This window comes from Lepisma saccharinum, chromosome 14 (assembly GCF_977018435.1).
Source record: "Lepisma saccharinum chromosome 14, izLepSacc3.1, whole genome shotgun sequence".
In the NCBI taxonomy this organism is placed as follows: Eukaryota; Metazoa; Arthropoda; class Insecta; order Zygentoma; family Lepismatidae; genus Lepisma; species Lepisma saccharinum.
In genome coordinates, this window is record NC_139242.1 from 16,493,582 (window position 1) to 16,519,177 (window position 25,596).

The 25,596-nt window shown below is 37.3% G+C and overlaps 1 protein-coding gene across 1 annotated transcript in view; it reads left to right on the forward strand.

Moving 5' to 3' along the window:
* The first annotated feature begins 768 nt into the window (after nucleotides 1-768).
* Nucleotides 769-25,596, forward strand: part of LOC145998702 (type-1 angiotensin II receptor-associated protein) — a 37,016-nt gene continuing 12,188 nt past the window's right edge. The window contains exons 1-6 of the mRNA XM_083135186.1: nucleotides 769-931; nucleotides 5,981-6,091; nucleotides 7,941-7,975; nucleotides 13,953-14,064; nucleotides 17,430-17,502; nucleotides 23,019-23,159. Coding sequence (XP_082991312.1) covers nucleotides 6,044-6,091; nucleotides 7,941-7,975; nucleotides 13,953-14,064; nucleotides 17,430-17,502; nucleotides 23,019-23,159 — 409 coding nt within the window. The 5' untranslated portion in view covers nucleotides 769-931; nucleotides 5,981-6,043. The remainder of the gene's footprint in view (nucleotides 932-5,980; nucleotides 6,092-7,940; nucleotides 7,976-13,952; nucleotides 14,065-17,429; nucleotides 17,503-23,018; nucleotides 23,160-25,596) is intronic.

Sequence of the window (25,596 nt, forward strand, 5' to 3'; positions counted from 1 at the left end):
CTAACTACAATAAATTGTGCTTGTATTAAAGAAATTTGGGGTTTTGTTGGAAAATCATGGAAGTCCCCAGAATTTGTTCCAGGGGAGGGGTAAGCAAGATCATTTTTCCATGGGGGACAAAAGGCACATTTTCCCTTGTAATAGTGATGTTGCCTCAAAAAAACACTCCTTCAGGGACTTACCATGTCACTGCAACGCCTCTACAATAATTACCACAAATTACTGTGACTGAAATGAAATAATATATTTGTAATAAACAGTGTTAGGTTTACATTAATTTTCAAGGATGGGATTGGCCCCTTTTCTCCTTTAGTACGTTCTTGCCTGTAATTAGAAAACAACTACTGAGAACTAGTCCTACAATTATTATTAAAGGGAAATGGAAACGTTTGTTTACCTTGTTTAATTACGTTAATTATATGCAGCTGTATTGCTAATGTAGGCTTCCTTTATTTTATTTTATCTATTCTAATTAAAAAGTAAGAAATCCGTCATCCCTATAGTAAAGTGTTATCCGGTTTTCTGAGAACAAGGTCGAGGGGGAAGTATATTTTCGTTTTCTGATTTCATGCAGTTTGTGAATTTACGGAGTGTGGACTTTTGCTGGCCAGCTTCAAATACTTGCTTTGTTTTGAATGTAATGGCGACTCGTGCAGCTGGCCTTGTGTCTTCGGTTCGAAAAGTTACTGTCGCATGTCGCATGCCTCATCGGCAGTTTGGTTCTTCCTTGTTCTCGTTCCTTCACAAAAGATGAGAAATACTAAAGTGCTGATGTCAATTACGTTGTATAAAAATATGTAACAAAGCGGATCACATGACAAAATAAAAACAACTTTTGCGCAGGTGTCTGCTATGTGATTGAAGATTGTGAAGTACTTGATAGCAGCTCATTGCTTGATAATAGTTAAATTGAACGTGAAGAAGAAGCTAGGTAAGCTTACTATGTATTAACACAGTAGATATAATTTTAGATGTAGCCTTTCCTTCGTAAATTGTGTCTTGACGCACATTCTCTGAGATAGAGATATCGGACGGACGATACGTGTTGTGAAAATATTATCGCAAGAGAAGTGAATAAGCATTTATGTACTTATCTTCATATTTTCCCATTTACAATGATTAAAATTTCAGTAAGCGCCAAACGTCCGGAATTCCTTTCTTTTCTTCTTTTTCACATTGGTACTTTCAGTAGCGTGCCCAGGATTTTCGAAAGGGAGGGGTTATGTGTAGTTTTTCTTGATAGTCAGCCTTCATTTTGTCATATTTGCCTACCTTTGACGTTCTTTCTTTTAGGAAAGCTGGACCAAAGGGGGAGGGGGGTGGTTATTCCCCCACCAACCCCCCCTTGGGCGCGCCACTGGGTACTTTTGTTAACCCCATGACTTTATTTCTGTGAGTTTTGTGATCATATTAACAGGGTTTATTGGTTTTGCAACAAAATGGAATAAAATGAAGGAAGAAAAAATAAAGATTTTGTTATCCTGCTCGAAAATACAGGGGTAACACCTGTAGGTGACATTGGGCATTCAAGGTAACAATATGAACATAACGTGAAACTTATACCATGGAACATCTCTGTTTGATACCTCCCTTCTCATTTTTATGTACCACAGATGATATTAACAATGTCAGAACTTGACATAACACTTTACACTTTTTCCTGTTCATGTATGTGCATGAAATTCATACCAACAGTGTATGTGTAATGCTACACCGCACCTCATACATATTATCCGTGTCCTCTTGTGGCAGTATGCACATCTTTGGGAACACACTATCTGCACATGTTCTACAATGTTGATGTCTTGTGTGACTTCATTTGGTACACGCAAGGACACAGAACCAATTTGGGGACTTCTATAAGGAGGGTTTCCATGTAAACAGCAGTACGATTCCACCAGTGATCGTCGGAAATCACAATATGTCACATTTTTGCCATTCACTTTCTTGAAAATTAAGCATGCATTGTGGCATGCTGCATATATTCCAAAGGCAAACAAGGAGAACCACCACTTTTTACCCCTGAAACTGACCCACAAGGAGTGAATGTTCCGGTCGGAACGATCGATGCCCACCCATGAACATGCCCTCCCGATTCCACTAGCATCAATTGTTGTCTCTTCAGTTGTTGCGGTCTCTTGTGAATCATGATATTTTCTTGTGACAACTTCCGCCTCGGCGAGGAGAATTGCTGGAAGGCGATTGACATCTGTGCAATTCTCATCCCCACTGTCTTTATCTGTGAATGCATCATCATCAGGTGGGAAAAGAACTTCATCAATGTCATCATCATTTTCTTAAATAAGTTGTAATGCTTCATCCAAATTCAACCTGAAATGATAGTAGATTCCAAGTTCAAAAATGTGTATTATTTATTATTAGTACTAGACTGTAATACACATACCACAACATTACAGTGTATATCAGAATAAGATACTATAGCCTTGTTTTGCCCCCAAGATTTGTCATTATTATTGATCAGGAAAGCATTTTCTTTGTGTTTATTTTTCAAGTCTCAATGTTTTTATTCTTGTTTTTACAATAATTATAAATCATTACTCACTGGAGGACTAAAATTATTAAAATTATATTTTATTATTATTATTTTTACATCATTGTTACATTATTATATTGTAATTATATTATTACTACAATTATAGTTATTAAAATTAACGCTAAAATGCAATTATGTTCTAGTCCTTTATACATTTATGACTTCCAAAGCCCAATTTCACCTACAGGTGACACTTCAAATTTATTCAACAATTACACCAACTTATTGTTTAGGGAGAAAATTTATATTTACCAGACATAAACCTTAAACCTTTAAGAGTAAGTAAAAGTAATAACTTCTAATCATCTTACCATTTTGATGTTTTTGAATGTCCTTCTCCAGGAGCAGGTGATATGTCGTCCTTCCTAAGGGCAGCCATCTTTACTTAAATAGTTTCAGAAAGTTCTACAAGATGTCCCTCAGTTTAAAACTGCAACAATTCAGTTGAGAAAAAGTGAATGAACAGTTTGACATAGAAAAATATATGTCCGGCCACAACATACAATAAAAAAAAAATATTAAAAAACTGTCACCTACAGGTAACATTGGGCTTTCTCGGGTTAAGGATTCTTGAAGGTGGCATTTCGTTTTTTTCACGACAATAATTTCAATTTTCAACATACCGAGTAATTATTGTTCGTTCGTTTTTGGGTTGCGTTACACAATATGGCAGGCAAATCTTGACTAGCGTTGTCTATGATCAGTGGCTGTGCAGTGTTTCCAACCTTATTAACCAAAATTTACCTGATTTTGTGGTAATTATGCGATATAGCCTGAACACCTCTCACTCGTTTATTTCGTTCATTTTAGCATTGATACTTACCTATTCTGCATTGCAGAAGATTCTTTAAGGTGAAGTTATGCCTTTTTCCATAAAATAGTGTCAACTTTTCATGTTACGAGCCATTATTTGTCTTCCTTGTTCCGCTTGGGTAACAGACAATATGGCATGCACTCGTCACAGATCATCGTGCGTCGTGCTTGTGTTTTGTCGATTTGGAGTGGGTATGCAGTGTTTCAATTTTCTTAACCGAAAAATACCTACTTTCGTGTTCATTATGTCGTCACAAACCATTGACGGATAGCCCCAAAAAAACATTCACGATGGCCCCACAAACTATTAACGGATAGCCCCAAAAACCATTCACGATAGCCCCACGGACCATTTCCGGCAAGGTTAGGTTGGATCAGGTTAGGTAAGCATAGTTACAAAAGCAAAAAAATTCTCTTATAAAAAGGCATGTTTGGAAACACTGGCGAGACCGCATGACATTCGACACTCGCGCCATCTGCAGGTACATAATGGAAACAACGGCATAATGTTGTGGCTTTACAGCAAGTTCCTTACATAAAAGTGATTATTTCGTATTCTGCAGCATTTAATGGTGAAGCTTTCAGTTTCCGTGAAAGAAAATACCTCGAAGAACTTCGACAATGCTACAGAAACTGATTTCAGTAAGTAGTTTCTCCTGTAAATTTGAAGAAATCTGTTCGGGCCATATCGCATATTTACGGATTTTGTATTTTTTTTCCGGGTTCGAAAACCCCACGAACCATGCACGACAAGGTTAGGTTATGTAAGGCAAACATAGTTAAAATGGTTATTTAACAGAAAAGTGCAAGATAATTCATTTCACAGTTTCAAAACCGCAACTGACCAGTTGTTACGTCATCAAACGCATGCAACATTTGGTTCACGTAGTAGAAGGACATCAAGGGAACAGCTGTCGTGCATCGGAGAGACATTAATGTTGAAAAATACATGATTTACCGGCAAAATAAATTAAGTGAGGGGAAAAAACACTTCCAAAACCTTCGTAAAGTATACAGAAACTAATTTCGGTAAGTACTTTCTCCTGTAAAATTGAAGAAATATGTTTGACGGGTATGAAAATTTTACTGTTGGTAGGAGCACACGATGTTTTTAAGTTTGGTGTCGTTTCATAGATACATTAATAATTTTGAATCGTTATAGACCTAAATAAGTCGTGTGTCCACAATGACAATGTGCAGAATTAAATGATTTCTCTTAGCACAAAGACTAATTATCGTAGAATTTTGGAAATCATTGTCATAAGAAATTTGAACCTTTCTTAATGTAATGAGCACTGTTTCGACTCGAAAAAAGTTATTTATGTTGATAGAAACAACTTAAAAATTACCTTACGCACTTCTCATGAACAAGATATTCTCCGTCGACAAGCGACAGTAAATATCGTAGAAGCGTTGGAATGAATGTAGAAGTAAATCGGAACCTTAGTAGAAGGCATTTAGGGACTTTATTTTAATGCTAAGGAAACCAAACTGAACCTGCTGAACCTAACCACGAATGCGTATATTGAACAAAACCCTAAGTAATCGCTAAAACTCCGCAGTATGTGTTAACAGACATACATCGAAATCGAACCATGTAAAAATTGCATTCGTAGCATGATAAAATCGCAATAAAACAAATGGAACTTGGGTCTTAAATATTTTCAATGATAACATTTCAACTACTGTCTACAACACAGACAGAACGATTTTGAATCGTTGGTGTTGGTGTATATATGAACAAGTGCAGTGGTTAAAAATACAAATAACTAATTTCTTTTCTCATTTAGTACTTATTTATGACACCCAAAATTTCCAGAGGCTTTGCCAACAGAAGGGATTTGTCATAGGGACATATTTAAAATTAATTCTTTACAAGAAAATAAAATTAAAATCACAGGAAGAACTTGGCAAACCCCCTTCCAGTCCACAATCAGAAACGATATGGTAACACTTGAACAGAGAAAGTAAACACTAAAGTTTACACTAAACCTGAAGGTTCTGAGATTAGAGGTAACGTATCGGAAACCTGGTATGACTGCACTCTCTATAAAGCCACTTCAATACAATAGTGCTAGGTAACTACCCTTTCCAAATACTGTAGATACATCTGTGCTTTTGTGAGAAATTTCGCAGTGGTACTTATACGGTAAAATACACATGTGAGTTTTTGTTTTAGGTCCACTTTTTGTACATATAGGCTAACCGGACTGGACTTACAGTTTAAAGTGGGATCCAAAACACTATGTGCCTCCACAGGGTATTGAACCCAGAACCGCTGGATTACAAGGCAACAACTGCACTATTAGGGAAGCCCCATAATAATACACACATAAATATTGAAATCTTATGGTGCTGGTTTTACACTAAAATACCGATGAATTGATTTGCACAGTAATAAAAAGTAGGCAGTTTTTTCTAAGCAATAGAATTCTACCATGGATTCAATGTTGTGGAATAACATGCAGGAGACTAGAGCTTCTAACATTTGAATGGTATTTTTCTAACCTAATACCACATCGGTTTGGTGGTATGTAGATATGAAGGTCATACAATGTTGTCTGTGTGTCATTGTATGTTACACATTTTTCATAATATTTTTTTCTTTTACAGTTTCAAAACTAACTCCTTGAGGCGAAAACTGGAAACTCAATAAAATCGCCACTTTATTATTTTATGGTGCAGAAGATGGAGTTCAGTAATGTTTCAGCATTACCTCTTAAGGTATGACATATATTTTTCTTCATATGTGAAAAAAAATTAGGAGCAAATTCAGAATATAGAGAATTTTTCCAATTTCGTTAATATTTGGTATACTAACTAAATTTGGCCTTCTAATCACGAATCTGTTGTTAAAATTTGGGGGTCATGTCTGGAAATCATGAAAAACGCTGATGTAAGTTGAGTATTTTTATTTTTAAGCTGAATCGCATTGTTTTACGAACAAAATTTCAGCTGAGCTTGCCTAACCTAACCTTACAGGAAATGGTTCGTGGGGCTACCCGTTCATAATGTACCAATCAGAAGGCAAAAATTAGTTAATCTACCAGATATTAACGAAAATCAAGATACTTTCTTATCCTAACCTTACCGGAAGTAGTTTTGTGGGGATATCAGTTAAATCGTTTCCAAATGAGCACATATTTTCACAAAGTGTAAGTTTTGTAGCACGAGCTTCCTCACTCCGCAAAATGCCATTTTTCTAGAAGAATGCTCGAACACCGTTGCCAAACCTACCTCTAATCAAAGTCCGCAATGCCATGCTTCAACGAAGCAACAACTAATGCTCTGCAAGTAACGAAGGATTGGTGTGGCAATACTGCAGACAGCGCAACAAATTCAGAACGTCACTTGTTCATATCATTAAACTTGGTTGTTATGTTTATGTATCGAGAATGTTTTATTATTTTCTTTCTTTTTATTATTCAGTCTATATTTAGTGTAAAATGATTTTATATTTGTATGGGGCTAGAAATCTACAGATTCTCCCGTGGACTTCAAGAATGGAAACTTTTACACTCACATATGTGAAGTTCGGAAACCTCCCGAAAGCTGAGCTCGCATGAACACTTGGGCCTTGACAAGCAGTCATCAGCAGAAAGTCTTCATGTTAAGAACAGTGACACTCGTGTACGGTTCCAAGTACTCTGACAGTAGAATTAGTGGTTGTATTATCCAGTACATCACAGTATATTGTAAGAGTCCATTGTGTATTTGTATATATTGTATTTGTGTGTCTCTTGTGATCCATGCATCATACCAGAACAGAGCAAATTTTGGAAGTATCCAGAACATGGTAGAGTGCAACCATGTAGCCAAAGTTTGCAGGGCTTTCTGGAAACTGACACTCAACAAGCTGGCTGGCTAAATGGCTTTTCATTGGGTGACGTATGGTCAGCGCATTGAGTCACATCACTGGTAGTTGCTGGCCTTCAAGACCAGAGGCTGCTGCTTCTTCTTCATTTCAAGTCTGCCTTTAAGTGTGTGTGTAGTTCCCACCCCCCACCTCATGTGCCGGTTTATGATGTTACTAGATATTAATACATTTAGAGTTTTAGAGATATAATTGCATTCATGGTGGATAAGAAATTGAAACTTGCTCTAGTACACACATTTTAAGTTATTTGAGTCTATTTGAAGCAGTACACAAGAATTCATGAATTCTGATAACTAACTAACTCCCTAGTCTTGTTATGACTGCAGCAACACCAGCCTTCCATCTGTCCCTATCCTCGGCAAGATCAATCCAATCTTTTCCATCCTTATCAATTTCCTTTAGGTCCATCTGAACGTTATCCCTCAATCTTCGTCTTGGCCTTCCTAAAATGCTAAAAAAAATTAAAAAAAATGGCATTATTCTTAATTGTATTTGTATCATCCCTAGTAAGTGTACATGGATGCTGATGATGGAACAAATTAAGTAAAATGTTTTTGTAATGTGAGAAATATGTCTGAAGAAAGTTTGAAGTGTTCAAACATTCAGTGTTCAGAAGCATTAAAATCAGTAGTTATTTTATATTCCACTTGAGATAAGTGGTGTAGACATTTACAATGAATTTTGTTTTATTTTCAGATAGTATTCCTGGTGCATTTTCTTTTATCCACATGGTAAGTTAATTGTTTGTTCATTTTTCTATTTTTTTGCCTTTGGTCTGTGGTGGTCTAGTTGGTATAACATCTTTTTTCCTTGCAGAGACCGAGGTTCAGTTCTCAGGATGGGGGATTCAGGGAGGCTACTCCACGGGAATTCATTCAATTATGGGAATTATGTGTGAATTATTGGCTCCGAGAGTTATGCGTGAATTTTTCTCCATAGATGTGAAAAATTGCAACTTTTATTAATGCAAATCCCATTAAATTTATTCATATTTATAAATGCCCTGAGGCAAGTTCTTCACAGCTTAATTTAAATTTTTACCGAGGAAGGAAAATAAGAGTGCATGTAAAATAACTCAATCCTTTGTTAGTGTCCTTTGCAGGACAGTTTATCTGATAGACGGAAGGTAAAATATCTTGAAGTTGATTAGGGAAATTTGAGTTTGAAATTCTTACAAATTCTTAACCAACCCTTTCGAGGCGGAGCCTCCAGATGACAAAAGTAACTGAAGGACGATTGACGAATGTTTCGGCAAACACATATCTTCATAATAAATGTTCAATAAACAGGAAAATGAATAAAAAAAACACGGAAATCTTTTTCGCTTTAATCTACAAGCATCCACCTCACATCTGCTGTAATCGCTGGGTAGACTCTGATGTCATTGTGGTGTCGCCAGGCAGATTGTTAAAATAAACAACAAAAGCCCACGTGTTTTTTCAAGGTTTTTTAAGTTAAAGGGCTCAGTCTTTCAAGTTCTAAACAAGCGTCATTTCTACGCAGTAAATTTGGCTCTGGAAGGAAGAAAGGGATTAGAGCTTTGTTTGTCCTGTGTTTTCCACTTAGCAACAGGCAGGGAAGTGAGAGTATAGCGTTATTCGAGAGTGCTCTTCGCGGCATCTGTGCAGCACAGGTGGCTACGGATTTTGGGGGAGGGGAGAGGCATGGGTGAAACGTAATACGCACTTGCAGGCAAGGAGTTTGGCTGCACAAATCATTCTCTAGTTATCGGGCTATGAACGTGAGTGCTTTTGTGATGGCATCTCTTCCTTCCAGGAGAAATTCGTGACTTGTTGGAGGAGGGGTTTGACACGGTTAATGAAACAGAAGTTGAAGATATACAGGGTGGTTCAGAAGATGATATACAGGGTGTGCCAGAAGATGATTGAGAAGAAACAGAAGAGGAAAGGGGGGAAGATGAAGAAGAATTAGAGGAGACTGAAGATAGTGGTGAGTGCAGTGTAGTGGGAAGAAGTGAAGGGAGTGATAGACAATGGGGGGAGGGGCAAATGTTCTTCCTTTCTCTGGACAGCCAGGTGTAAGAGTTCGTGCCCTTGCGAACAATCCTACTCCTTTTCATGCTTTCAGTTCGGATCGATGGGCAAATTTCTGATGGAGTTTCCGGTCAGTTGTGATAAACATTCTCCTTGACCTTGAGTTTTCTTCTTCTTTTTTTTTTTAAAAAAATTGCTATTTGTATTATCATTTTGATACTATGTATTCGCCATTACATAACTTGGGGCAATCAGCAACAAGTGGTGGTTTGCCCAGATCGATGAGTGCTACTGGATGGGAGCTACCAAACTTTGGGGGGGGGGGGGGGGGATGAAATTCCTCTGTCTGTTGCTTCCAAAAATGGGTACACATCGACGTGTTTACTTTACCGAACGAAAGCCTTGGAAATTCTGAATATAATGAGCCCTCATTGGCATTTATCGTGTTATTACATCTTTTTTAAAAAAACATTTTCCAACATGTTACATTTTGCTTAAAATGAGCCCCGTCCTTGGGTAGTTTCCATGCATAACGAATATTTCATTATCTGCCTCAAAAGGGTTAAATGAAATATTTTAAATGTATATACTGTTTAATTGAATTGTATTAGAATGTTTGGATACATTGGAATCACACAAACCATTTATATTGTTAATATATTTGTGTGTGTGTTAAGAGGCGGCAATATGCATGGTTGAAATAGAGAAAACATCTTTTATCCTTGAATTTTTGAAAAGTCTCCTTGAAAACCACAAATTATACTTGAATTTTATCATGGTCCTAGAGTGGCCACCCTGGGGGATTGCACATGGAAATTTTTCTGACAGAATCCCTGGGGTCACCCAGCATCCAAACATTGGATAAGGGCAAGGCTTGATAAATACAAGGTGCTCAGCTGCCCTGTGTGTTATTAGTAGGGAACGGATTTCAATGTCCATACCGATTTTTTTTTTTGCTACGTCGTAGACATATGCTGTTTAGAGATCTTTGTGTTTCATGTACACAGCACCCCTCTACTAGAATTCTATAAAGTAAAAAAGTAAAGTGCTTCCCTGTGCTTTGCACCATGCCATGAAGGCATATAGGGTGTGTGGGGTTAGGGCCCCCGCACTTTCTTGATCTCTGCCCAGCTGGGGGTAACGTGATCAGCACCATGCCCCTGACTGCCTTTACCCCCCACAGTTTCCTCCAGGTACCCAATTTATACGATGCTGGGTGGTTACCGGAGCTGCTTGAACAGGTTGAAAGAGTCCCGGTTTTCCCCCGGGTCTCTCGCATGGTAGTCAGACGAAATTCTGAAATTCTAAAGGACCTAAAAAATGTCTAAATTAACTAATAATTCCTATAAATGCCTAAAAGTCCTATTTTGACTTGGAAAAATGCCTTTTTAAAACCATTCGCTTAACTTTAAAAGTAACTTTTATTAAGAACGACCCTTTATTTCCACCACAAAGGCTTGGGACCCTTGACCTTTGAGACCTTGAATGAATCCAAGCGGCAAAAGAAGCAGTGCAACAGCAAGGGACCGTAGGTGTAGCATACCAAACAAAAATGTGGGCTGTTTTGAGGCTGAATCCAAGCTACAAAATCATTCAGTTGTTAAAACAGGGCCGGCATTATTCCCAGCCTCCTACATTGCAAGAGCGCGGGAAGATTCCAAGAGTACCTCCATCTGATTGACTGTTTTGAGTGTGTGCTGTTGCGAGTAAGAAAGGCAATCCTGCAAGTGACTAATCATGTTTCCTATTAACCCATTGACACAACAGTTAGGTGAAAGGGAAGAGTTTGTTCCAGAAACTACAACTGCTCTATAATCTGTCTCGGGTATCTCTGGAGATAGCAAATGAAAACAATTCTCTGCGCTAGTAGTGACGTGAGATGGCTCCACAAATGAACACGTGAGAGCAAAGTGGATTGCATGGAGGGGGGAATCAACTGCAGTTACCAGCCTTCGCAGCAGCGTCTACTTCTTCACTCTGTCCACTCGACCTCTCCCTTCTATGCTGCTAGGTGAGGCCTTCCTCCAGAGATAATTGGGACAGAGTATAGTGTAGAGCAGGGGTCCCAAACTTTTACGTTTAACGGCGCCCTTAGTGTTTCAAGATTTTTCCACGGCACCCAAGTCAGAATGTAGGCCTATCAAACACTTGCAACGCTCTGTTAGGTTAGGTTATTCACCTAAAGTTAAAAAATAAACATATTTTAAATTCAGAAACATTTTATGTGTAAAAAGTACCAAATAAGCACATATTTGGAACAATCACATCATTGATTGAATTTCAGTGAAAATATTGGGATATTTCGCGATGCCCCTGTAAGCTAGCCATGGTGCCCCAGGGTGCTTCGGCACACGCTTTGGGAACCACTGGTGTACAAGCTGTTTATCAAGGGGAGAGGACCACTGCGAACCTGCCTGTGGTTTTAGTTTTGAGGTCGAGTTCTTTTAGCATACTTTACGCACAGTGGGACTTGACCTACAGTTTAAAGTGGGATCCGAACCACTATGTGCCTCCAACGGATATCGAACCTACGACCTCTTCGTTACAAGGTGACAACGTTACCACTATGCCTCGGAGAAAACCAAGTCCCTTGGGAATAAGCAGCAGTTACAATTATGAAGTTTTGCACCAATAGCTTCCTGCAGCGTGGAGAGAAGGTTGTCCATGAATGCTTCTTGGTTGTAACGATCACATTGAAAGTTAATGGGATTATTATGATCCAGAAATGTCCGTGACTGTACAAGCTCCCACTCATGGTTGACTGGAAGAACTTCACCACCTAGAACATTCAAAAGCATATGGTGGTGCAGTACTTCAAAATATGATATAAAGGTTTTACATTAGATAAATTGTATATTTTTTATAATCAAAGAATAGTATTGCCTACTAATTTATTGTAAGCACCTAAAAGTCCTAAATTCCTCTTTTTTAGCACCTAAAAATCTGTTCCCTAGTTACTAGTGTTCGAGTGGCACAGTGAACAAATGAAGGCACTGTACTTCAGAAAGGGATAAGCATAATTATTTTCCTGTGTGTTAAGCAAGGGGAAACCCTTTATAATTTTTCTTATTAGGTGAAGAATATTTCCATATACTTAACTAATGTTGTTCCAGAATCAATTATGAATGTTAAATAGATTAATACAGAACTCTCAGCCAGGATGGTAGGCCACTAGATTTGAACCTGTGCGGTTCCAAATGCAAGTCCTTCACCTTAAGAACTTGCCAAATCATTTTGTAGATATACAGGGTGCCTATAACAGAACTCTGGGGTTTTGAAGCTAAATATTTTATTAAAAACTCAAACTCAGGAAAAAGTAAATACATGTTTTTGAAGGTAATGTTATCAAGTTTTGTTTACAATTTAGTAAATTTCAATGTGTGCCCCGTTTGTAGCACGACACACATCCAAACGATAATCAACTTCTTGACACACATCCAAACGATAATCAACTTCTTGCCACGTCCTTGCCAGCATGTCTGGGGTGATGGTTGCCACAGATGCGATAATTCTTTGCCTTAGATGGTTGACATCTTGCATTTTCTCCGCATAAACCATGTTCTTCACATGTCCCCATAGGAAAAAGTCTAAGGGAGTAAGGTCCAGACTTCTTGGAGGCCATGGAATAAGCCCTTTCTTTCCAATCCACCTGTCGCTGAATCGATTGTTGAGTGCTTCTCGCACACGCAAGCTGAAGTGGGGGTGGAGCTCCATCTTGCTGATAGTAGACGTGCCCCTTCTCCGCCTCAATATCACCCAACTGAGGAAAACATAGAGCATGTCACAGTACACATCACCATTGATGGTTCTTTTGGCAAAAATGAAAGGTCCAATAACACGGTCATGCATAAGACCGCACCAAACATTCAACTTGGGCGAGTCACATTGATGCTTAATGAACTCATGAGGCGGCTATGAGCCCCAAATGCGAGAAAATGTGTCTGTTAACGGTACCACTGACATGAAAAGTGGCCTCATCGGTAAAAATAACATTGTTTAGAAAATCATTGTTTTCTTCAATCTTGTTCAGCATAGAAACTGCAAACTGTGATCTTAGTAACAGTCGATCTTGGTATGATCTTTGTCGTCAGAAACACACAGCCTATCTGGTGACTTTTGTTTTAGAACACTTCCAGTTTCTTGAATGCCTTAAGCCATTGACAAATTGTTTTGTCCAAAGGCGCAGCACCGCCATACTCGCGTCGAAAGTTCCGCTGTACAGTAATAACAGATCCAGTTTCTGCAAGCCATATCACACACTACGCATTCTGTTGTGGTGTTGCCATTGCACTGAACTGCACTGACTGTGTTCGGCTCGGCCACTTCAAGGTCAATGCTGTGCAGCATTTTGAACCTTTGTTGGAATAAATTCCAAATGGCGTGAATAAAACTTGATGAGCTACTGATTTCAAAGTAATTAACTAACCTGAGTTATCTAATACCGTTTGCGCACTATGATTGTTTAAAACCCAGGAGTTCTTTTATAGATATCCTGTACTGCTACTTAGTCTTAAATGAGGTCCTAATTGTATTTTTTTCCTTAAGTAAAAGATAAAAACCACGCTGCAGAAATGTAAATTGATTAAGCAGTGTAATATGAATTTCAGAACAAACTATTTGAACATTTGTTATCGTAAAATCAATATCCATTTGCTATTTTACCCCAGATGTTACACATGTGGTTTTTAATTTCTATTTTTAAATTCTTTTTCAGGGGTGTTCAAGGATACTGGAGTCCATCATCCTACACATACTACAATCTAATATTCTTTTTCATCATCTTCTGGGGACTTCTACATAAGGACTCTGATGAACCAGTGCAATTGGTATGTGCCCACTATTTCATTAGTAACAGTTAGTGTAGTCCACCTTACAATAGCATACGTGTAAATGTGAAACGAACATAGCCATTTAAACAATCATGCTTGATAATACTGTTCCCAATGTGGAAAAAATAATCACTCAGTATATCCATGTTCTTAATGAAAATTTAAGGTTTTTTGTACATCGACTTAATTAATGAAACCAAACATTGTCATTCTAATAATATGTAGAATCGAGTTTTCCTATTTGTGCTTCCGTAGTAATTTAACAATGCAAGTTTCTCAGCCAGATTACCAGGAATGATGACAAATAATTAAAAATTTAAAGATGGCTTACAAGAGAGTGGGATGAATTCTAGTGAGATGTGGATGAATCCTAGTGAGATGTGGATGTTCTTTCATTTTTCATTGCTTCACCATTTATCATCATGATCAGGATTAGCATCTAGTTTTATGCAATGACCAAGAAGTTGAACATAATCATTAAATGAAAATTGATGTTGCATATGTTGTGAAAATGATGAAAGAGATTAATTTCATAGAACATTTGTAAGATCCGCCCCTAGATCGTTACTTGGTTGATGGGTCTATTGAGCCAGTAACTCAGTAACTCTTCTTGGCTTGAGTCTCCTAGGCTCAAGGTTCGGGTTAATCTGACTGTTTCAGTTCTCGATGAAAGGTCCGTCGTAATTCTGGGTCAAAGGTTCTCAATCTACTTATAGATCTTGACCAAGATCCTACAAGCAGTCAACAATCCTTCTTCGCACTAGCTTCTGTCGATATCCAGTTAAGGATCCAACTTCCTTTTCTCTCCCCAGCCTCTGACCAGAGAACCGAAGATTCTTCCGTGACCACAGAATAAGAAAAGTTGTACCCTGACCAGGGTTACAAACGTTGACTACCAACAGTCTTATCGGCAGATCCCGAATTCCAGCATATCACATGACAATCACAACTCTCTCAATTGTATCTCCTGATCAGGAGCATAGAACAGAGAGAATACACGCCTTCTGACCACAAGAGCTAAGTAACTGTCCTAAGGTAATCCCAGAATGAACTAATTTCTAAGATCGAAGTGGATGTAAAGGCAGAAGTTCGAGCGTTGAAAGAAAAGACGGTTGTATGAGTTCGCATTTATCAGAGGTTTGAATACAAAAGGGCACGGGCCACCAAGCTTCGCTGCTTATATCTGATTTCTCGGTGCTGTGATGGATTTACAAACTTTTATCTTTACACAAATATTACCTCACAATAAAATACAAATCAATAAGGTATCAATGAGAAACATAATTAGCTACATGTATGAATTATCACTTTTACCCTTCTGTGATTCATAAATATACAATGGAATTTTAAATGTTACACTCAGTATTTAATTTGACCAGGGAGTGTGGCTTCTTTCAACTCCCCTCTCTCCCCGCAACAGCCATGTGATAAGCCAACAAACAAAAAAAATTATACAACTTGAAAAATGTTGAATAAAATAAAATATACAGGTTTTCTTTTGCACTGGCATAACTTTCTTTTGTGTCCACGTAGCTAAATTCTGAAAATACTGTCTTGCAGCTAAAGAATTAGGGATTATTATGATATAAATCTAATTACTGTCCACCAAGGGACACGACAGATATAGAGTGGGAAAGACAGCCTAATCTTTCGTCTTTTTCCCCGTGACGTTTTCATAAGATCGTGTCTGCTTGGCTCTTACACAATAGCGATAGCTTTCCTGCATTGCTGTCACCTATAACAACTTCCATCTCAGCTTGCTGGCAGAAAGAAAGAAACTCTTGAAACTTATATTAACACCAGGATGTAAGTTTATATACGAGTTGTGTTCCACATTACTAGGTAATCAGCCATTAATATATAGAAGTATAGATACATAAAAAAATTAAAATATATTGAGTTTATATATTCTTATAACGTGGACACTGCTACATGTTACACATTTGTAATAATGCATTTTTGATTATAACTAGATTAGAACAGTCTTTGGAAGTAATAGTTACTTTTGTCAAGTAATGAGTAACAAAAGTAAGTTATTTTGTGTTTTAATGAGAGAGACAATTTTAGATGTCTTGAATTTTCATACCTCTATATTTTCATGTTTAAACATTCGAGAGTATTTGTAATTTAACTTTCAGATGGTTTGTTAGTGATGAAATAGGGACACTATCAAACATGTTATACAAGTTACGTGTCATCTAGAATAAAGTTACTGTAAAAGTAAGTAACAATTACTTTCAAAAAGTAACTTGAAGGGAGCTTTCAGACCAAAGTACCATTTCAGATGCAAGCAACATGTGACATGTTCCTTGCTAATGTTTGAACCTTCAGAAATAAAGTGCAGCTTTTCGAACCAAAGTGACAAGACAAGCTGCATTTGTTGCTTAGACTGTATGTTCTCAATATCGTCCATCAAGTCACCTAGGGTTACCATGTGACAAACTTTAAAAAAGAGGACATTTTTAGTTTTCACAGAAGTGATACACTACTCGACAACTCACTTAATGGCATAGCGGGAAAATATAATTTATACAACTAAACTCTTACATTACCGATTACAAAAGTACAAGATGTTTCAGGTCAACATCTATTGCATAATTTGCAATTAAAATTTACACATGTAGTATTCCATCACCTGTTATTTAAAGATTCAGTATTTCAGTAATTATTTTTAAAAAAATGAACACAAAACAAGACTCTGAATTTTTGAGTTGTGTATCAATATTCTCACAATTTTATTTCTTAAACTTAACTTGTATACGAAAACAATATTAACAATTATTTACAAATATAAAATTTTGTTAAAGCAACTGTCTGTACCCCAAAAAAGAGGACATATCCCCATTTTCCTAAAAACCTGCCCGGACCATTTTTAGGGCCTGAAAAAAGAAGACGTCCTGGTAAAAGAAGACATTCATTCTGTTGTTCGTGCATTCATGGTGAATACTTTCCTTTAGACTGAACTAGCCCATGTTGTTTGTGGCTTCAGTGTGAAACCTCCCTAAGACTGTGTTAGAGTTTGTGAATTTCATTATAGTTTTAATGATTACATCCAATTCTAAAAGAAGTTTAGAATCTATGAACTGCTTTGTAGTGCAAAAATAATTCTAATAATGAAGGCATGGCACTTCTGTATCGTATATGCCATTTCTGTGGCTGTGATCTCACAACAAACATTCTACGTTTTGATCGTAGTCAATGCCTGAGGGGGTTTTGTGATGACCATAAAGTTGCAAAATAGTTACATAGAGCATTGCAAATACATAGGTATATAAACTGAATTATATATATATTTTGTTACATTCAGATTAGAATTATGCAAATGTAAATCTGCATTTTATAATTAATTTGTTTTATTTCAGGCTGTTCTTGTGAATCTGTGTTGCATATTGTTTGACATCATTGTACTGTGTACCTATTTTCCTTCAAGTTATGGTGAGTACCAATAGAAAATTATATAATTTATTAACTTGTTTTTATATTTTTCTGAAAATTTGATTTTTAGTTTGTCCGCATTCATGTGGTAGTAATTACCTGTGATGATGAAATTAGTGGTTATGTAATCAACAGAGAGAAATCAGATATAGCTAAATACAAACAAACAATCTGCCTCCCGGATGGCATAATGGTAGTAACATCATCACCTTATAATCAAGGGGTCCCGGGTTTGATACCTGGTGGAGGCACATAGTGGTTTGGATCCCACTATAAACTGTAGGTCCAGTCCCGATTAGCCATACTATGTATAAAGTTGACTTCAAACACACACAAATCAACAAACAGTTGTTAATGAATAAGACTTTTTTCTTCCTCATACATAATACATATTGAAATTAAAGAAACATGTGAATGTACAGGGTGGGCCAAAAGTCCCTTACCACCCCTTGTAAAAATCGTTTTAGTGGAAATTGATGAATAACAACCACGTGTGACCCCATTAGGCCTAGGGGGAAGTCATAAGGTGGGGGTGCCCTTGACGGTGGCCATCTTGAAATCCGCCATCTTGGATACAAGTCCAGTTTTGTAAATGGGAAGGTAGGCATGCGATACATGATTTTAGGCTAGAATTTGATAAGGAAAACAATGGTGAAGTCTTAATGTTGAAATCTTCATTTGTTAAAAAGTTACAGGCATTCAAATGTTGGAATCACACTTTTACATATGGTGCTCTACGTGAGCGCCCTCCAGCGCCAGGCACGTGTGTAGTCGTTCACCCCAATTGTCCATGACCCTGCTAAGTGTGTCAGGTAAAATATCAGCACAGGCTGCAAAGATCCTTTCTTCCAGGTGAGCAACATTCCTGATCTTCTCGGCGTATACCTTGGCCTTTAAATGACCCCACAAATAAAAATCCAATGGAGTCAGATCGGGTGAATGTGCCGGCCACTCAATGGGACCACGACGCCCGATCCACCGTCCAGGAAATTGTTCATGCAGATAATCATGGACGTTTAATCCATAATGGGGAGGTGCACCATCCTGTTGGAAAAATAAGGGAAATGTGCCATCCTCGGACAACACGGACGGCAGGATGAGATCACGCAACATTGCCAAATAATGATCAGCATTAAGGTTACCAGGAATGATGAATGGACCAATTAGTTTGGTACCCCATAGGCCGCACCACACCATAACTTTACCAGCTCCTACCAATTTACAGGGGTCAACCCAGTGAGGATTGGTAGCGGACCAATAGCGACAGTTTTGTTTGTTGACCTCTCCTTGCACATAAAAATTCGCTTCGTCAGAAAACAGGATTTTTGAGGCGAATGTGGGATCTGCTTCAAGTTGGGCAACTGCCCAGTCACAGAATTCCAGGCGTCGATCTGGGTCGTCTTCTGATAAATAATGTTGAAGTTGCAATTTGTACGGATGCTAATTGTTTTTCTTTAGGATGCGTCTGTTGGATGTACGGCTGACACCACATGCCGCTGAGAGGTGACGAGTACTGCGGTGTGGTGATGTTGCAACAGATGCCAACACTGCTATGGTTGTGACTTCGTCTGTTGCAGTAGTGGGTCTTCCAGACCTGGGTTTGTCCGCTACTGAACCAGTATCCATGAATTTCTGTAAGAGGTTGGCAACACTCACATGAGACACAGGATGTCGATCTGGGTGCTGTTCATTAAATTCAGCTGCTACAACCCTTGCACTCCTTCCACCCCATGCCCTTATTAACTCTTTCCTCTCCTCTGTGGTTAGTGGCATGATTTAGGCACCTGCAACAAATAAAAAATGAAGGTGTGATTCCAACATTTGAATGCCTGTAACTTTTTAACAAATGAAGATTTCAACATTACGACTTCACCATTGTTTTCCTTATCAAATTCTAGCCTAAAATCATGTATCGCATGCCTACCTTCCCATTTACAAAACTGGACTTGTATCCAAGATGGCGGCTTTCAAGATGGCCACCGTCAAGGGCACCCCCACCTTATGACTTCACCCTAGGCCTAATGTGGTCACACATGGTTGTTATTCATCAATTTCCACTAAAACGATTTTTACAAGGGGTGGTAAGGGACTTTTGGACCACCCTGTACATAGTACCAAAAGTAGTTTAGAAAATAGGACGTGTGTTGTGAAATTTTTTTATGACTTTTGAACCACAATTTTCTCATAACTTTCTACTAAAATATAGTTGGTTCTAATCGATGATTACTTGCACCAGTGTACATACCTTTAATCACTATTTCCACATGATTTTTGTAAACACGTGTTATTGCTCTTGCATTGTGCCAAGTGCCATCTCTGTGACCAAGTGCATTGAGCACCTGACTTACAATCTTGCCACCAAAAGTTCTGGGATTGAGTCCCAACCTGGTCTCAGGTGTTTCTTTGTGATTGTCTATTCATCAGATCATCATTCATCCTCATTGCATGGTTATCCTAAAGTGGCAGAAAAGTGACGTAAAAAATAAAAATACAATCCACATTGTGCCAAACGCAAATATTATCTTAAGAGGTAGTATACTTCTTTCATAAGTATGGATGAATATTATTTAATCTGCTGCATGTTCTTGTGTGTATCATTTAAATTTTATGATTTAAAAATAGTTATGTCAGTGTTAGGTAGGTTTTATAATAATAACGAAGTACTATCTGTCCAGAAAGTATATGCTCGGTTGATGATGTCATTGTGAGAGCAAATTCAAATATGAAGAATTTTAAGACTAAATCGTATGAAATTACACATGTCATGTTCTTGCTTGTTTTTAAGACTAAATCGTGTGAAATACACATGTCATGTTCTTGCTTGTATTGTTTTTTCTAGAGGTGATGTCTAAATTATGTGTGCCTGAAAGATTTCCATAGGCAGCGGAAGCTAATAAGTTACAGCATTCTTAAAATTAGCATATCTGAAAGATGGACAAAAAATACCCTTCTTAAGGCTGGGCTAGACCTTTGGCTGCCGCCAGAGCAGCTGTTTAGAAATGTTTATCTCCTTTCGAAAAACTGCTGTGGTATTCCAAAATTGAAAAATTATGCCAGTTTATAATTTCTTCCAGAGCATTGACGTAAATTTTTGTGTGGTTTCCCTTTGCTGTTATCTAGATATTCTCAATATAGTTTTGTGACGTAAGTCTATTAAACTATTGAGAATGTCTAGACAACAGCAAGTGCAACCTACATGAAGATTCACATGGATGCACTAGAAGGAATTCTAAGCGAACATTTTTTTTCAGATTTTGGAATATCGTAGCGGTTATTCGAAAGGAGAGCCATATAAAGAAGGAGCTATAGGTGATCGGAATGATGTGTGTTAGGGCTCCCTGCAAGGATTTTTTTTCTCTCTTCCCAATAAGATCTCAAAGATGTGTGTGTTCGAACTCGCACTCTGACAAATACCTTTTTTTCTGTAACTGTAAAGTTCCTTGAATATCTAATGCAGGAGTTATTTGTATCATTGTTTAATCAGTGATTTTCCATGTTGCATACATTTGTAAAACATCTTAAATTTCTTGTGATAAAGAATTACTATATTTTAGAATATCATCCTATGTCTACCGAGCGGAAACCAAACAATCGTGGTGAGTTATAAGACCAAAGTGACATGTGCCACTTGAAAACAAACTCTCAACAATAAATACAACCTTTCATACCGAAGCAACATTACAAACTTCATTTGTCACTTGGTAGTCGTCACACATACTGGACCATTTTCTGAACAGTCTGCATCATATCACTTCAGTTTTGTGGTTGCGCATGCTCAGTGAATTATTTTCTTAGAAGTTGGAGTTGCCCGTTTCACTTTTTATCCATCTCTTTGGTCTGAAAGCTGCCTTATATGAATCCTGCTGTCACAGCAGCTGAAGGCATATGCTATTTCGGTCTCTGTGTATTTAACTAAAGATGATTTCTAGTTGTTCCTATAAGTTTATGTTTTTAACGTTTTGCATACATAAACATGATATGTTTGTGTAAATAAATCTTACTATTAGAATTATTTTGGAATCCTGGATGTTGGAATCAATCGAATATTTATTGTTTTTCAAAACAGTATTACAAATACTGTAAGATAATCTGGGGCGATGTTGATCTGAGATATTCTTTGTCATTGTATATTATTCATCAGAAAGTTACAGATTTTCAAACAGGTTATGTTAACATCTTAAACAACTTTGGACAGCTTGTGGTAATAATGTAATTTAATTCTCTATTTTCTGTCTGCGTTTCTTGCAACATTGACAGTGTATAGTGTAAATTAAATCAAAGTTTAGCTTTCTTGAAATGACGTTTACATCTATATATTCATTTCAGTAAACTCATGATCCACTAACTTTAATAAAGTGGTTTGGTTGAGCAGTTTTAGAATTTTTTGCAATTTTTATTGAAAAATTTAGAAAAATCACAGAGTTAAATTAGATTCTACAGTAAAATATTTAGAAAAAACTACTGTACGTGGAGATTTATAATTACCATTTATACCCATTTATAATTATTTTGAAACCAAGTTGCATATATCAACATAGTGTTGTATGTTATTGATAGAAAGCATTTCAGACGGTAGTCCTTTGCATATTGCAATTAATTGGTGTTTTTTGAAGGTAGGGAACACTATGTTTTCTTGTTAACTCTACATTTTGAAAATGAGTCAATCTAAGAATTCAGGCACAGACAGAATAGCCCATGTCTATTTGTGATTCAGCAATCTTCCTGCAGAAGACTGTGAACTGAGCATGTGCAGATCTAAGGTTGGAAACTTCACGATTCTGTCCGAGACCACAATTCACACAGTCAACACAAAGGTTCTCTCAGCATCCTTAGTTCATTTAAAGTAGAACCCCTTGGAATCTGAAGGGCTGTTACAGCTTGTTTTTTTTTTTTCAACTCTTATTTTATATGCAGAGGGCTACAATATTCTCTAATATGTCTCTGCCCACCTATTACTTTCTGAAGAAACTATAGGGAAAAGCAGTGACATCGATGAGTAATTAAATTTGTCTGAAGAATAGTTTTCATGTTTTGTTTCTTATAAATGTTGACAATACATTAAATCTACTTCATCTAAAAAAAAGGAAAAAAATAAGTTATATAAGTGATTTCAACATGCAATATTTAGACAGCTGTGCCAGCTCTTTACCTCTTCTTTATTTTCTGTCGAATAAACTAAGTTGAAATTTTGTCTTGAACAGTTGTTAACAATCTTGACAACTTTATTTTTCTACCTGCTGTATCTCAGTTTCTCGCTAGTTTATTTTACAAGCTGAAATGCACTTTGAGGTCTTCAACTCAGAACTAGACATCTGTGGTAACTTATTCTCTCCTATCTACTCTAATGTGGCATATCTCATGTATTGTAAATGCTAATTGTCATTATGTTCCAAACAACTTTTCATTCCGTTGTTAGTTCCAAATTTGGTCATAGCTACCGTGCATTTACATTCTGGACATGTAGTGGATAACAGTGTTAAATTCTACATGTATATTTTATTTTTGTATTTGTATAGCAAGCAGTGAACGATTCAGCGTTGGAATGGCAATTCTTAATTTAGTAATTCGTCCAGTCACAACAGTGATGTTGTATCGAATATTTCAAGAACGAGCTGGTGTATATGGAACGTTCCCAGGAAACATTGGTCATATATTTGGTGAGTTTTGTTCATTAATTGCATTTAGAAAAGATATTCTTGCATTTATGTATGGACATAAAGTGTAATCAAAATAATATACAGGGTGAGCCTGAAAGAAATAGGCAGTTTCAAAGTTTTACAGAAGCAAGTTTTAATAACATGGCTGAAATACTCACATTGTTAAGTCAAAATGTTCTATGTGTGACCATTTTGTAACACGATGTATATCAATGCAATAGTCAAGTTCTCCCCAAACATATCTCAGCATGTCCATGTCAACAGTCGCAGCATCTGTTGTGATGGGTTGTTTAAGATCGTTCACACTTGTAGGTGGTTGTTTGCCATACCGTGTTCTAAAACAACACTGTACGACAGTAAGAGAATTTGTTTTTGCAAATTCAAGCACACAGAAAGCCTTTTCTGCCTGGCTAGTGACCATATTGATCGACTGACATCAAGGGCGCTCACGTGAAGCTGACGCCACGAAAACAAATGAAAAGTGGAGGTCTTAAACTTGAAAACTTTCTCTACAAAACAGTAGTAAATGCTTCCTGATAAAACAAACAGTTTTCGATTTATGAAGTGTTTAATCTGTCTATTTCTTTTAGGGTCACCATGTATAATAGGACTGGAGATTATACATGCCATAAAGCACCAGTAAAATTGCCAAATATTTCATGAAAAATCACAATAGGTCTTTCAACTGCTCATTGAATGTATGTGATGTATTTTGTCTAAGAAAATAAATCGAATGTTAGAAATTTATACACTGGAAAGTCAAGTAACATATCAAAAACACATGGCATAGATGATAATGGTTATGTAGGTTAGGTAGCAGATTTTAGATATGTCCTGCGCACTATCAAAAATGGCGACCGTGCTTAAGAAGTGTACAATAGGACAGTGTGAAATAATCAAAATGTTGAAATCACAAAGAAATGGGGTGTGGTGAGTAAGCTACTGTTTAAATATTTTTTTTTATTTGAAGAATATATTCTGTCTGTGCTTTTGCATTAAAATATTCAACAATTTTATCAAATATCTCACTTTCAAAATTTTATCATTTATGGACCTCAGATATATGACAGAAGACAATAGAAATGTATCAACTCTCTATGGAAGACTCCTTGGTCCAGAGCTGTTTGGTCAATGATCCTGGGTTGAATACCTGGTGGATCCCACTTTAACCCATTAACTGCGCTGGAGCTATATGTAGACTCTAAAAATGAGCCTTTTTTGTGGAGCGTCCATATATTGGGTTGGCCCATAAGTTCTGGCATTTTTTTTAAGTGAAAATTTTGCGTGAAAAATAAAATGTGTTGCCAATGTGTTTTATGTTATTCGATAGAGAATTATGTGCTCTACAAAATAGTGTGTTTAGTTTTTTTATGCTGATATTCTTTTTGTTCTTTTCAGGTCATTATAATGTAGTGTCAAGTCGACAAAAAAGAGCATTTTCGACACCTTCTGCTTTTTGCGTTTAATCGAGGTGCCAAAGCCACAGAAGCTGCTCGAGAGATTTGTGAAGTGTGACGAAGAAGCGATGCCTCGCAGGTAACAATTCGGTAGAGGAATCGCTGCTTGTGTCCATGAGTTGACCGATGACGGGCAAGCAAACCGGCGGAGATCGTGGCTCGTCGATTTTTGTTGTTGTCGTTCAAAGCATGCAGAACCCATGCACCAAACTTTTGAACCTTTCCCATCGAGTGAAAGTGACGCTCTATGGTACTGTGGGAGCATTCCATTATCTCTGCCAATTCCCTCGTCGTTTCACGTGGATCTTCGTGAATAAGCTGATTCAGTCGCTCCTCATCGAACTGAACTGAGCGTCCGGTGCGATGCATGTCTTTGAGGTCGAAATTGCCGTCTTTGAATCGCTTAAACCAATTTTGAGCCATCCTAAGAGGCATCACTTCTTCGCCATACACTTCACAAATCTCTCGAGCAGCTTCTGTGGCTTTGGCACCTCGATTAAATGCAAAAAGCAGAAGGTGTCGAAAATGCTCTTTTTTGTCGACTTGACACTCCATTATAATGACCTGAAAAGAACAAAAAGTATATCAGCATAAAAAAAACTAAACACACTATTTTGTAGAGCACATAATTCTCTATCGAATAACATAAAACACATTGGCAACACATTTTATTTTCCACGCAAAATTTTCACTTTAAAAAAAACGCTAAAACTTATGAGCCAACCCAATATATACATGATATTTCAAAATTAATGGTTCTTGTATTGCAGCAAGTCATTTTTATAGACACCAAATTTTTGTGCTTTTAGTAGTCTATGTGAGCTATTGGCAATCAAATAATCCATTGTTGATGCTTTGTCAGTCTCTGAAAAATATTTTTTGCAATATGGCCTTAGAGCCATGGTGATCTAGTTGATAGGGTGTCTACCTACCATTTGGGAGACCCAGGTTTGATTCTTGGGGTGGGTGTTCTAAGGTCA